Source organism: Odocoileus virginianus, chromosome 11, assembly GCF_023699985.2.
Source record: "Odocoileus virginianus isolate 20LAN1187 ecotype Illinois chromosome 11, Ovbor_1.2, whole genome shotgun sequence".
NCBI lineage: Eukaryota > Metazoa > Chordata > Mammalia > Artiodactyla > Cervidae > Odocoileus > Odocoileus virginianus.
Window position 1 is genome coordinate 40274589 of NC_069684.1, and position 12293 is coordinate 40286881.

The 12293-nt window shown below is 40.3% G+C and overlaps 1 protein-coding gene, 1 long non-coding RNA gene and 1 other non-coding gene across 5 annotated transcripts in view; 1 reads left to right on the forward strand and 2 right to left on the reverse strand.

The window, feature by feature from the left end:
• The first annotated feature begins 319 nt into the window (after positions 1-319).
• Positions 320-10678, forward strand: LOC139037504 (uncharacterized). The gene is made up of 3 exons (XR_011490368.1): positions 320-470; positions 725-1088; positions 6905-10678. It is a non-coding gene; the product is annotated as an uncharacterized lncRNA (long non-coding RNA).
• LOC139037624 (U6 spliceosomal RNA) lies at positions 6822-6928 on the reverse strand. The gene has a single exon (XR_011490499.1). It is a non-coding gene; the product is annotated as a U6 spliceosomal RNA (small nuclear RNA).
• Positions 9004-12293, reverse strand: part of FMO4 (flavin containing dimethylaniline monoxygenase 4) — a 41509-nt gene continuing 38219 nt past the window's right edge. For 2 of the 3 annotated variants that reach the window (XM_020872150.2, XM_070474333.1), the window contains exon 9: positions 9004-11495. In XM_020872150.2, coding sequence (XP_020727809.2) covers positions 11075-11495 — 421 coding nt within the window. In that variant the 3' untranslated portion in view covers positions 9004-11074. The remainder of the gene's footprint in view (positions 11496-12293) is intronic. The other variant, XM_070474334.1, reaches the window with a different exon arrangement.

The following is a 12293-nucleotide window of genomic DNA, read 5'->3' on the forward strand; positions in this document are numbered from 1 at the left end:
TAGTGGAGATGATTATTTTGAATATGGAAAAATACTTCTAGTTATGAATGAAAATTATCTCTCTGGAACAAAGGCAAGCTGAGTAAATGTTGATCTTAATCTGTAACTTGGATAGAAGGCATTTTGTATGAATGGTGGTAAGAAATGCTGGACCTGAGCAAAGAGACTGCCAGATATTTCTCCAGCAGAGATGAATTTGTCTGGGGTCATTGTGCATGCATGTGTGCTAAGTCCCTTTAGTAATGTCTGACTCTTTGAGGCCCTGTGGACTGTAGCCCACCAGGTTCCTCTGTCTATGAGATTCTCCAGGAAAGAATATTAGAGTGGGTTGCTATTTCCTTCTCCAGGGGATCTTCCAGACCCAGGGATCAACCACGTCTCTTGTGTCTCCTGCACTGGCCAGCGGATTCTTTACCACTAGCACCACCAGAAGCCCAGCAAAAAATGACAATTCTGGGTTTGCAACCATGGTAAGCCACGTGAAGTTTCCCACATGGCAAGGGAGGAAGAACATTTTTATAGCGGGGAGAAGGGCAATAGTAAAAGAGAGTCCATGGCTTTTCATTACCAGTCCTTATCGGGGAAGAAGAGAAGTCTTTCTTCTTCCTGTTGAGTTCTGCTGTAATCGAAGGACAAGAGAGCCCCCTTTCCTGGTTATTTGACTCTATTTAATTAAATGTTCTATTTATTATTATTCTATTTATTAATTTTTTATTTTTTACAGAAATATATGAAGAAGAGAAGGAAGTTGGATGTGGACTCAAGTTCCAAAGTGGACTCTGGAGAACTGTCTCGATTACAGAGACATTATAAGTGACTGCCATTCAGAAAGTTTGCTACTGTCCTGGCACTTCTCTAACCATCAGAAAATTCTTTACTTCCAAAGAGGATTGATTTGACCAACTTTGCGCCAAAATATCTAGGGGAGGACTGAGTATCTGTTAGAGGAGAAATAACTACATATAATTTGGCCAAGGGACAAAAGAATCAGTTCTTTCCTATACATTCATCCATGCATCTATCAATCCATTCACCTATCCATCTTCAGTTGTTTGGTTGCTTGATTCATTCAACAGATACTTATTGAGGTGAGTGCCTTTTTTTTTTTGCTACCAGATTTGAACTAGATGCTTAGGAAGTAATGGGGAGCAAAACAGATACATTCTCTGTCTTTCTGGCACTTACAGTCTAATCATGTGATAGAGGTTAATTAATAGTTATAAATGTGTAATTAAAAATTGTGAGAAGAGTTCTGAACTAAAGGCACACAGTACTATGAGGAAAAATAATAGGAGATTTGACTTAACTTGGAAGTCAGCACATCTCCCCTGATGAAGAAGTGTTTAAAGTGAGATATGAAAGAGGAGAAAGAATTGCAGAGGTGGAGAACAGGAGGAGAAAGAGCCAGCTCATATAGCAGTGTGAGGGCCAATTGTATATATATTTCCAACTCTGTGTTCAGGTTGATGGGTTGAAACCAGTCATGGTGGGAGTGTTTATACTGTAAGAATCTGCACACACTACACTTTCTTTAGAAATTTGCCAGCATCCCCTTGGGAAAAGGGGAAGGTGATGTATGTACTAACTGTTTGCTAGGACTCAGACACTATGTTAAATGCAGGATGTATTATTTCCTATAGCACCAACAGTAACATTCTGTAGAAGAAATATTTATCCTTATTTCATGAACATAGAGTAGAACTTAGAGAAAAAGAGTGAATTTCCCCAAATTGTTGAGCTAGAAAGTGGCAGTTGTTGTTCACTTGCTAAGTCATGTCTGACTCTTTCAATCCCATGGACTGTAGTATTCCAGGCTCCTCTGTCCTCCAATATCTCCCAGAGTTTGCTAAAATTCATGTCATTGAGTTGGTGGGCATGATCATATATGAGCTCAGGTCTGGCTTTGAAGTTCATGTCCTTTTCCTCATATCATGCTGCCCATGACCTGAGCAGTAGTAGGTGCCAAGAAAGCACTTCCTTACCAGATTTCATTGTGAAAAAGACTTACTTATCTACCTAAAGAAACAAAAGACCTATACATAGAAAACTATAAAACACTGATGAAAGAAATCAAAGAGGACACAAACAGATGGAGAAACATACTGTGTTCATGGATTGGAAAAATCAATATTGTCAAAATGGTTATACTACCCAAAGCAATCTATAGATTCAATGCAATCCCTATCAAGCTACCAACAGTATTTTTCACAGAACTAGAACAAATAATTTCACAATTTGTATGGAAATACAAAAAACCTCGAATAGCCAAAGTAATTTCGAGAAAGAAGAATGGAACTGGAGGAATCAACCTGCCTGACTTCAGACTATACTACAAAGCCACAGTCATCAAGACAGTATGGTACTGGCACAAAGACAGAAATAAAGATCAATGGAACAGAATAGAAAGCCCAGGGACAAATCCACGAACCTATGGTCACCTTATCTTCGACAAAGGAGGCAAGGATATACAATGGAAAAAAGACAACCTCTTTAACAAGTGGTGCTGGGAAAACTGGTCAGCCACTTGTAAAAGAATGAAACTAGAACACTTTCTAACACCATACACAAAAATAAACTCAAAATGGATTAAAGATCTAAACGTAAGACTAGAAACTATAAAACTCCTAGAGGAGAACATGGGCAAAACACTTTCCTACATGAATCACAGCAGGATCCTCTATGACCCACCTCCCAGAATATTGGAAATAAAAGCAAAAATAAACAAATGGGACCTAATGAAACTTAAAAGCTTTTTCACAACAAAGGAAACTATAAGCAAGGTGAAAAGACAGCCCTCAGATTGGGAGAAAATAATAGCAAATGAAGCAACAGACAAAGGATTAATCTCAAAAATATACAAGCAACTCCTCCAGCTCAACTCCAGAAAAATAAATGACCCAATCAAAAAATGGGCCAAAGAACTCAACAGACATTTCTCCAAGGAAGACATACAGATGGCTAACAAACACATGAAAAGATGCTCAACATCACTCATTATCAGAGAAATGCAAATCAACACCACAATGAGGTACCATTATACGCCAGTCAGGATGGCTGCTATCCAAAAGTCTACAAGCAATAAATGCTGGAGAGGGTGTGGAGAAAAGGGAACCCTCTTACACTGTTGGTGGGAATGCAAACTAGTATAGCCACTATGGAGAACAGTGTGGAGATTTCTTAAAAAACAGGAAATAGAACTGCCATATGACCCAGAAATACCACTTCTGGGCATACACACTGAGGAAACCAGATCTGAGAGAGACACATGCACCCCTATGTTCATCGCAGCACTGTTTATAATAGCCAGGACATGGAAGCAACCTCGATGCCCATGAGCAGATGAATGGATGAGGAAGCTGTGGTACATATACACCATGCAATATTACTCAGCCATTAAAAAGAATTCATTTGAATCAGTTCTAATGAGATGGATGAAACTGGAGCCCATTATACAGAGTGAAGTAAGCCAGAAAGATAAAGACCATTACAGCATACTAACACATATATATGGAATTTAGAAAGATGGTAATGATAACCCTATATGCAAAACAGAAAAAGACACACAGATGTACAGAATAGACTTTTGGACTCTGTGGGAGAAGGCTTGGGTGGGATGTTTCGAGAGAACAGCATGTATATTATCTAAAGTGAAACAGATCACCAGCCCAGGTGCGATGCATAAGACAAGTGCTTGGGCCTGGTGCACTGGGAAGACCCAGAGGAATTGGGTGGAGAGAGAGGTGGGAGGGGGGATCGGGATGGGGAATACATGTAACTCCATGGCTGATTCGTATGACAAAACCCACTGCAATGTTGTGAAGTAATTAGCCTCCAACTAATAAAAATAAAAAAAAAAAAAACTTACTTAGATGAGTTCTCACCAAAGGCTCACTCACTTCTGCAATGTGAAAGTGTGATTTTCAGAAGTTAAAAACATAACCCTTTTTTTGGCAGATGTAAACTATGAACTTATGTCAAAAATTTAATTATCTCATTAATTGGTGAGGGAACAGTATGTAAAGCTCGTTCAAAGAGCATTTAAGGAACTGAGTATTTATAGGCAGTTTAACAAAGAAAGGTTAGAATAAATTACTTAGGTTAGAAACAAAACTGATTCATGTTTTAGCAGGGCATTAGATAGCCTTTGGGATTATCTCTTTTGCTAGAGAGAAATCATTTACATCTTTATTAAACACAAATCTACAAGTTAACTTTATAGAGTCTGAGTCTCTAATAGTTAATTAGAACATTCAGACTTCTCTTAGAAAATAAAATAATCCTTGAGAGGATTGTTAAACAATGCTTCAATGTGACATTGAAAGGACAGGCAGGTATCATTTTGGCCTTGTTACCTTCTTTTGTGTGATTTTGCTTAAGTGTGAGCAGGAAACTTTTGCTGTATCCTGTGTACCTTTGGTGTTCTAACTTTTGCATAGTACAAAGTATGATGACAGGGTTCAGGGCATGCTAGCCCAAAATATGGCGCCTAGGCATATTGAATGGGCTTCCCTGGTGGCTTAGATGGTAAAGAATCCACCTGCAATGCTGGAGACCTGAGTTCAATCTCTGGGTTAGGAAAATCCCCTGAAGAAATGCATGGCAACTCACTCCAGTTCTCTTGCTTGGAGAATCCCCATGGACAGAGGAGCCTGGCAGGCTACATTCCATGGGGTCGCAAAGAGTGGACATGACTGAGCGACTAAGCATATTGAATATCTTAAGCTGAAAGAGTTTGAGACAACAGTAGGAGCAGAAAAGTCACTATGACACTCACCAGTCTCCATGTGAAAGGTACCCTCCCTGTACCAGAAGGAAGGAAGATATTCTTATCACCAGAAATAGGAAATTTGGGGTTGAGAAATCTTTACAAACAAACCATGTCAAACTAACCCTTGTCTTCTCAGTTATATTTTCACCATTTATTACCCCAGCCCAAACCCCTCTGCCTTGTCAAATCTTCACAAATGTATTGTTTCTTTGCCCAAAATGTATGAAAGCATCTTGCTCTGGTCACTTCTTTGGATTTTCATTCTTCATTCTTTTGCTCTTTCTCCATTTTTCAGACTTATTGTTTGGAATCACAGAAGCAAATCAACTTCATTATTTATATCATGTTTCATTTTCAATCAAAAGGAAATTTCTCAGTTTGTCTTTACATCTTATATACTCATATTGAGTCCTAAATGATTTTTAGCTGCTTTCAGAAACCAAATTTCCTCTCAAAAGATGATTCAGGCTAGGAATTCCCTGGTGGTTTAGTGGTTAGGACTAGTTGCTTTCACTGACAGGGCCAGGGTTTGATCTCTAGTCAGGGAACTAAGATCCCACAAGTTGTGCAATGCAACTGAAACAAAATAACCCCCCCCCCCCAAAAAAAAAAAAAAAGATTTAGGCTTTAGTATTGTTCAGGCTGTAATTCAACATATTCCTTCCGAACCACTGATGGAGAGACTGGGCGCCCTCTGCTGATTGGCTCCAGAAAACTGTTACTGTGGTTGACTGGTTTTCTGTCTTTCAAGTTAGTGGTGTTCTTAAAGGTTATTGGGAATGAATTAATTCTCCCACATGACTCTAAAGAGCTGCCTCTTCCTGTCTTCCTTCTTGGTTACTCCTCTTCTCTGCTTTTGTCTGTTGCTGTTTGTCTGCTGCCAATGAACCATCTGATTATTTGCCAACTGTTCACTTGTCAGGTACCTGAAAGTTAACTGAAGTTGGCTGAGGGAGGCTGGATTGCCTGGGATGGGTAAAGTGAGGTCAAGTGAGTGCAGTGGATTGTGTGAGTGTGAATATAGTTCCATTTCTGTCCTACAGAGTGAATAGTAGGTGCTCTGATTACTGCCTGGAGACAGTGCTGACTTGAAGAGCTACAGTGAGCTCAATGTGGAGAGGGTGTTAGAACTTGTATGCATAAGAGGAGTCCAAGAAAATGTTTTGGGGCTTATTTATTTCCTCTTATGTTATTATATGTATGTACTGATATTAAACTAGAAAATGCCATCTCTGAAAGTCAGTCCTGGAGGAAGCATAAGCTGGACTCAAGATTGCCGGGAGAAATATCAATAACCTCAGATATGCAGATGACACCACCTTTATGGCAGAAAGTAAAGAGGAACTAAAAAGCTTCTTGATGAAAGTCAAAGAGGAGAGTGAAAAAGTTGGCTTAAAGATCAACATTCAGAAAACTAAGATCTTGGCATCCGGTCCCATCACTTCATGGGAAATAGATGGGGAAACAGTGGCTCACTTTATTTTTCTGGGCTCCAAAATCACTGCAGATGACGATTGCAGCCATGAAATTAAAAGACGCTTACTCCTTGGAAGGAAAGTTATGACCAACCTAGATAGCATATGGAAAAACAGAGACATTACTTTGTCAACAAAGGTCCGTCTAGTCAAGGCTATGGTTTTCCAGTGGTCATGTATGGATATGAGAGTTGGACTATAAAGAAAGCTGAGTGCTGAAGAATTGATGCTTTTGAACTGTGGTGTTGGAGAAGACTCTTTTTTTTTTCCCATTTATTTTTATTAGTTGAAAGCTAATTACTTTACAATATTGTAGTGGTTTTTGCCATACATTGACAAGAATCAGCCATGGATTTACATGTGTTCCCCATCCCAATCCCCCCTCCCGCCTCCTTCCCCACCCGATTCCTCTGGGTCTTCCCAGTGCACCAGCCCTGAGCACTTGTCTTATGCATCCAACCTGGGCTGGTGATCTGTTTCACCCTTGATAGTATACTTGTTTCAATGCTGTTCTCTTAGAACATCCCACCCTCGCCTTCTCCCACAGAGTCCCAAAGTCTGTTCTGTACATCTGTGTCAAAGATATGGAACGCTTCACAAATTTGTGTGTCATCCTTGCGCAGGGGCCATGCTAATCTTTTCTGTATCGTTCCAATTTTAGTATATGTGCTGCCGAAGCGAGCACTGGAGAAGACTCTTGAGAGTCCCTTGGACTGCAAGGAGATCCAACCAATCCATCCTAATGGAGATCAGTCCTGGGTGTTCATTGGAAGGACTAATGTTGAAGTTGAAACTCCAATACTTTGGCCACCTGATGCAAAGAGCTGACTCATTTGAAAAGACCGTGATGCTGGGAAAGATTGAGGGCAGGAAGAGAAGGGAGTGACAGAGGATGAGATGGTTGGATGGCATCACCGACTCAATGGACATGGGTTTGGGTGGACTCTGGGAGTTGGTGATGGACAGGGAGGCCTGGCATGCTGTGGTTCATGGGGTCGCAAAGAGACACGACTGAGTGACTGAACTGAACTGAACTGAACTGAAGCTTAGTCCTTTCAAAAAAGAGACTTCCCCTACACTTGAAAAATTTCTTTTGGTGGATATAAATCTTCCGAAATTGTATAACAGAAGTATCTTATTGTAATGCTGAGCTTTGAGCAGATTTTATTGTTGAACAAGAAACTTTTACAGCTGGTTTATTTTTGATTTCCTTGAAAGAACTTAGGAAATGTGGTTTTCCTCCTAATGCTTCTTTAATATTGTCAATTTCATTTAAATTATACTTTTATGTTTAAAAATATGAATTATATAATAAGTGATAAAAATTAAAATGACTTTAATAATATTTCTAAATGTTATGGGACTATGAATCACCCTTGGGACCTGTGTTTCATTGTCAATCAAGGAGGTGGATGGACCCCGAGCTGCTGCTCTGAGAGTCATCTTGGGTCTTTACAGTTTCTCCTGTCCTTTCACTGACCCTACCCAGGACTGTACTGTGCAGCAGATCACTTCTCCATTGTCAAGGGCTTTATAGTTAATGATATTGTTTAAGAATCATTAGGACCAGGTGGCCTCTATGCTCTAATAGTCCCCAAACAATAAGGAAAACCTTCCTTGATGTATTCTAGTACTCATGAGACTAGTTAACTTGTTCAAAAATCTTAACTTAGGAATGCGTGTCCTGTTTCCAAGGACATATGCTCATAGCCTAGGTAAACTGTAAAAGTGTCCCAAGACCCCTTTGGTGGTATGGAGTGCAGCTGTGAACACTTCGGGATCATTGTCTGCTTGATCCAGATCCCACCCTGTGAGTAAGCTGCCTTGTAATATGTGATCCAGTGATTACATGGAGGTGTCCACCTCATTTTTCAGTCTCAAGATACCTTCTCAGTTTGGTGGGCACTTTTTGTTCCTTCCATCCTCCAACAACACTGCTCCTACTGGTTAGTTTTAGTTGGTTTTGAAGATCTGGAATTAGGTGCTTCTTTGCCCAGGGCTTGTTGTCAATAAAACCCTAGAGACACATCAACAAGTTATGTCAGGAGGTTCACTGTTAATGATGGAGAATAATTCTTCCTTTGGTATTGCTGGCTTGCTGCATCCTGGAAGGTCTGTGTGAAAGCATGTGAGTGGTGCCATGGTGATGGCAGCGATGGTGGTGGCAATGGCCTCAGGTCTTGGGGGGAGAGGGGAACACAAGGTCAAAAGAGGGATCCTAGTTGGAAGGTGCTACCAGGTGGGCCACAGACAGCTGAGGCCATACTCTCTGATTAGGCAACAGGGAATAGAGCCAGGCCATAGTTTTCCAATCCTTTTAATTCAGAGAGTTTAAAATGTCCTCAAACTCTTCAGCTGTTAATAGTTAATTAACTATGTAAGTAACACCCTATATTGTCTCACTTCATGTTTACTTTTGAGGTAGGTAATATTCTTGTCGCCTCATTTTCCAGATGAGGACACTTGAGAATCACAGCGGCTAAGTAACTTGATCAAAGCTTCACAGTTAATGGCAGAGCTGGGATTATAATTCAGGTTGAATTCTAGAGTTAGCGCTTTCCATCAGTACTCCTGGCTCCCAGTTGCTGATCAGTTGTATATATTCTGACTGCCACATGGATTGTCTTATAAAATTATATGTTGGTGGACAGTCCTTGTTCATTTGCAGAGCTGAAGTAGTCTGAAGTAATTTATCAAGTTGGCAGAAGAAAGGAATGTGGGTAGAAGAGAGACAAGGAATGTCAGCCAGTGAAGCCACTGTTTAGTCATCAAATATTTATTTTGTAGTATTTTTATCAGGCAGTGTTTTAGCTGGACAAGATGATGGTTCCTCTCAAGAACCCACCATTTATTAGGAGATGGACACAAAAAGAGAATTACATTAATGTTATTGTAAGATCAGAACAATGATGGAGTAGTATGTGAGATGGCAGTCATGAAAAATGAAAGAAAGTGGAAGTGTTAGTTACTCAGTCATGTTCAACTCTTTTGCAACCCCATGATCTGTAGCCCACCAGGTTCCTCTGCCCATGGAATTCTCCAGCAAGAATACTGGAGTGAGTTGCCATGCCCTTCTCCTGAGAATCTTCCCAATCCAGGAATTGAATCTGAATCTCCTGCATTGCGAGCAGATTCTTCACCATCTGGACCACCAGGGAAGCCCAGTCATTATGTAGTGGCAGTCAACTCTGCTTTGGGGACTCAGAGAAGGCTTCACAAAGGGAGATAATCAAGCTCACCCTAGAAAGACAGTCAGGTGTGAATTTGCATAGCTGGAAAAGGCAACAGCTTATGCCAAAGTGAGGAGGTATGAGGGCTAGATGGTAGGATTTTGAAGAGGAGGAGTGGTTACAGCTCAGGATTCCAGTGACCTGGGCAAATGGACTCAGATCAGGAAGAGTCTCCTCTTCAAGGCTAAGGAATTTATTCTCTCTAATCCAGGGAGAAACTTTGCAGGATTTTTAAACTGGAAAGCAACATGTCTGCTCTGGATCCTTTCTGGTATCCTTCCACATACACTCTCCATCACCTTTGCTCTGCACTGTGGCCTAGGAGGCTGACCTCCACAGGAAACATCAGTTGGTGTATCATATCCTAAGATTGCCATAGCAAAGTGGGTGGCTCATTCTTTCACAATTCTGGAGGCTAGGAGTCTGGACTTGTTGTTGGTGGGGCTTTTTCCTCTGTGGATTTTGAGAGAGAATCTGTTCTGTGTCTCTTTCAGTGTTTGCTTGCTTGGCGATTCTTGCTTTGTAGATACATCATTCCAACTTCTGCCTGACTTCACATGGTATTCTCCACTGTGACTATGTCTCTGTGTCTTAGCCTCTCTCTCTCTTTAAAAAATTTATTTATTTGGCTGCACTGGGTCTTAGTTGCAGCATGCGAGATCTTCAGTTGATCTTCAGGGATCTAATTCCCTGACCAGGGATCGAACCTGGGCCCCCTGCATTGGGAGCCTGGAGTCTAATTAGTCACTAGATCACCAGACAGTAGCTTTATCCTCTTTTCATAAGGATCCTTTTTTTATATTGGATCTAGTTCACCCTATTTCAGTATGATCTCAACTTATGTACATTTGCAAAGATCTTATTTTTAACTTATGTACATTTTCAAAGATCCTATTTCCAAGTAAGTTCACAGGTACCAGAGGTTAGAACTTGACTATATTTTGGGGGGAATGAATGCAATTAAATCCACAATAGTCAGTAACCTTGCCTTCTGAATTTTAGTTGGGTTAGGCCATTGAGAAGCATGGGCAGAAGATCAGAGGGAAGGAAGAACGTAAGATTAGGCAATGAATTTCCCTAGCTCTGTACTTTCGGGGTCACCATGGACTGCCTTCAGTGGTGAGCTGGAGATCACAGCTCTTGAGAGGTGGTCCTCTCCACATAACCTCACTCTCTTATTCATATTTGTTCTCCCTTTGCCTCTTTAGAAAAACTATGGATGGTAAAAGCATCTCACGGTTACTAGTCTGGGAGTATTTCATTCTACTTATGATTTCCCTACCCTCTGCTCAAACCATTGGACATAATCTTTATATAAAGTTTCCACAAATTACCTAATTTGAGTTCTGTCTTGTTCCTACTAGGATCTTGATGGAAACAATGACAGTATTTTTTATTTTAGAACAATTGCTTAGGTAAAGGAGGCAAGAAAGGAGGTACTGAGACTTAAGAGGAAGATAGAACGATAATTCAGGTAAGAGATGATTAGACCTAAACTTGGATGATACCAGCTATGATGGAGAGGAGAGGGGAAACACAAGATATTTGGGAACAGAATTAATATGACTGGGGCCAATCCTCATCACCCATCAGATTTACCCTCACCGAATACTTATTAAGTAAGGGGATATTCTGTCCTGTAGTTTTTCTGGAACCAATTTCAAAAAAATGGAAGATTTGTAGATCAGCAGAAGGGAAGCAAGCAGTATAGGTACCCCCCAGGCTTTCAAATAATGTGACATGGAGGCAGGTTTGAAGGAACCAGGAATGGTTCGAGTTTTTAAGGGTTTCAGTGTCCTGTCCCATTGGGTCAAGATGGCATTTCGGGCTCCATCCCATTTCCCGGGGCCCATTAGGCGATACTGGTAAGGAGTACATGGTCCAAAGAAAACTTCCCATGCTAGTCTGGGATCCTTGATGAACAGAAGTGGGATGTTGGGCTTTACACCTATGAAGGAAGCGAGGTCATCCAGGTAGGAAATGTAGTCAAGTTTGTCTGCACTGGCATCTTTCATCAAACCCCTGAGAGGGAAGAAGATGGATCACTTGATGTTCAAGTTATGAGTTTCCCCACCTCCCACCATTTTGTTTCTTTCCACTGGAGTCAAACCATGTTGGGAATGTTTTCCTATGTTGGAGAGAAAAAAAAAAGTTTATTTGCATAGGGTATTTGTGAGTGTAATTAATTTTGTTAAAGGAGATGGCAGAAGAAGATGATTGGAAGTGGAGCTTTAAGTAATGTTTCCGGTTCTTGAATTTGATATGAGGGTCGAATCAGATCAGTCCAGATGCCTCAGTTATTGAACAAATAAATATGATCAGAATGCATCACATATATAACCACCTGAATTATTTTTATTGATGTTAATTGTGAGTTGAGAGGATCATACTTGGTGCAGCAGAACTGAACATGACACAGATGTAAGTACAGTTGACCCTTGAATAATGAGGGGGTTGGGGTATCAACCCCCCATATAGTTGAAAATCTAAGTGAAACTTGACTCCCCTCAAACTTAACTACTAATAAATTATTAGTAAACTAAAGGCCATACTGATAGCGTAAGCAGATTAACACATATTTTGTATGTTATATGATCCTATACTGTATTCTTAGAGTAAACTGAGAAAAGAAAATGATATTAAGAAAACCATAAGAAAGAGAAAATATATTTACAGTACCATACTGTACTCAATACTATAAGTTTATGTTGTCTGTTTATAAGATGAATTATCTATTGGTACCTACATCAATATTGTCTTATATGATACAAAACACTGTAGATGTTGTTTGTATTTCTAACGCTGGACATCAAAAATGAA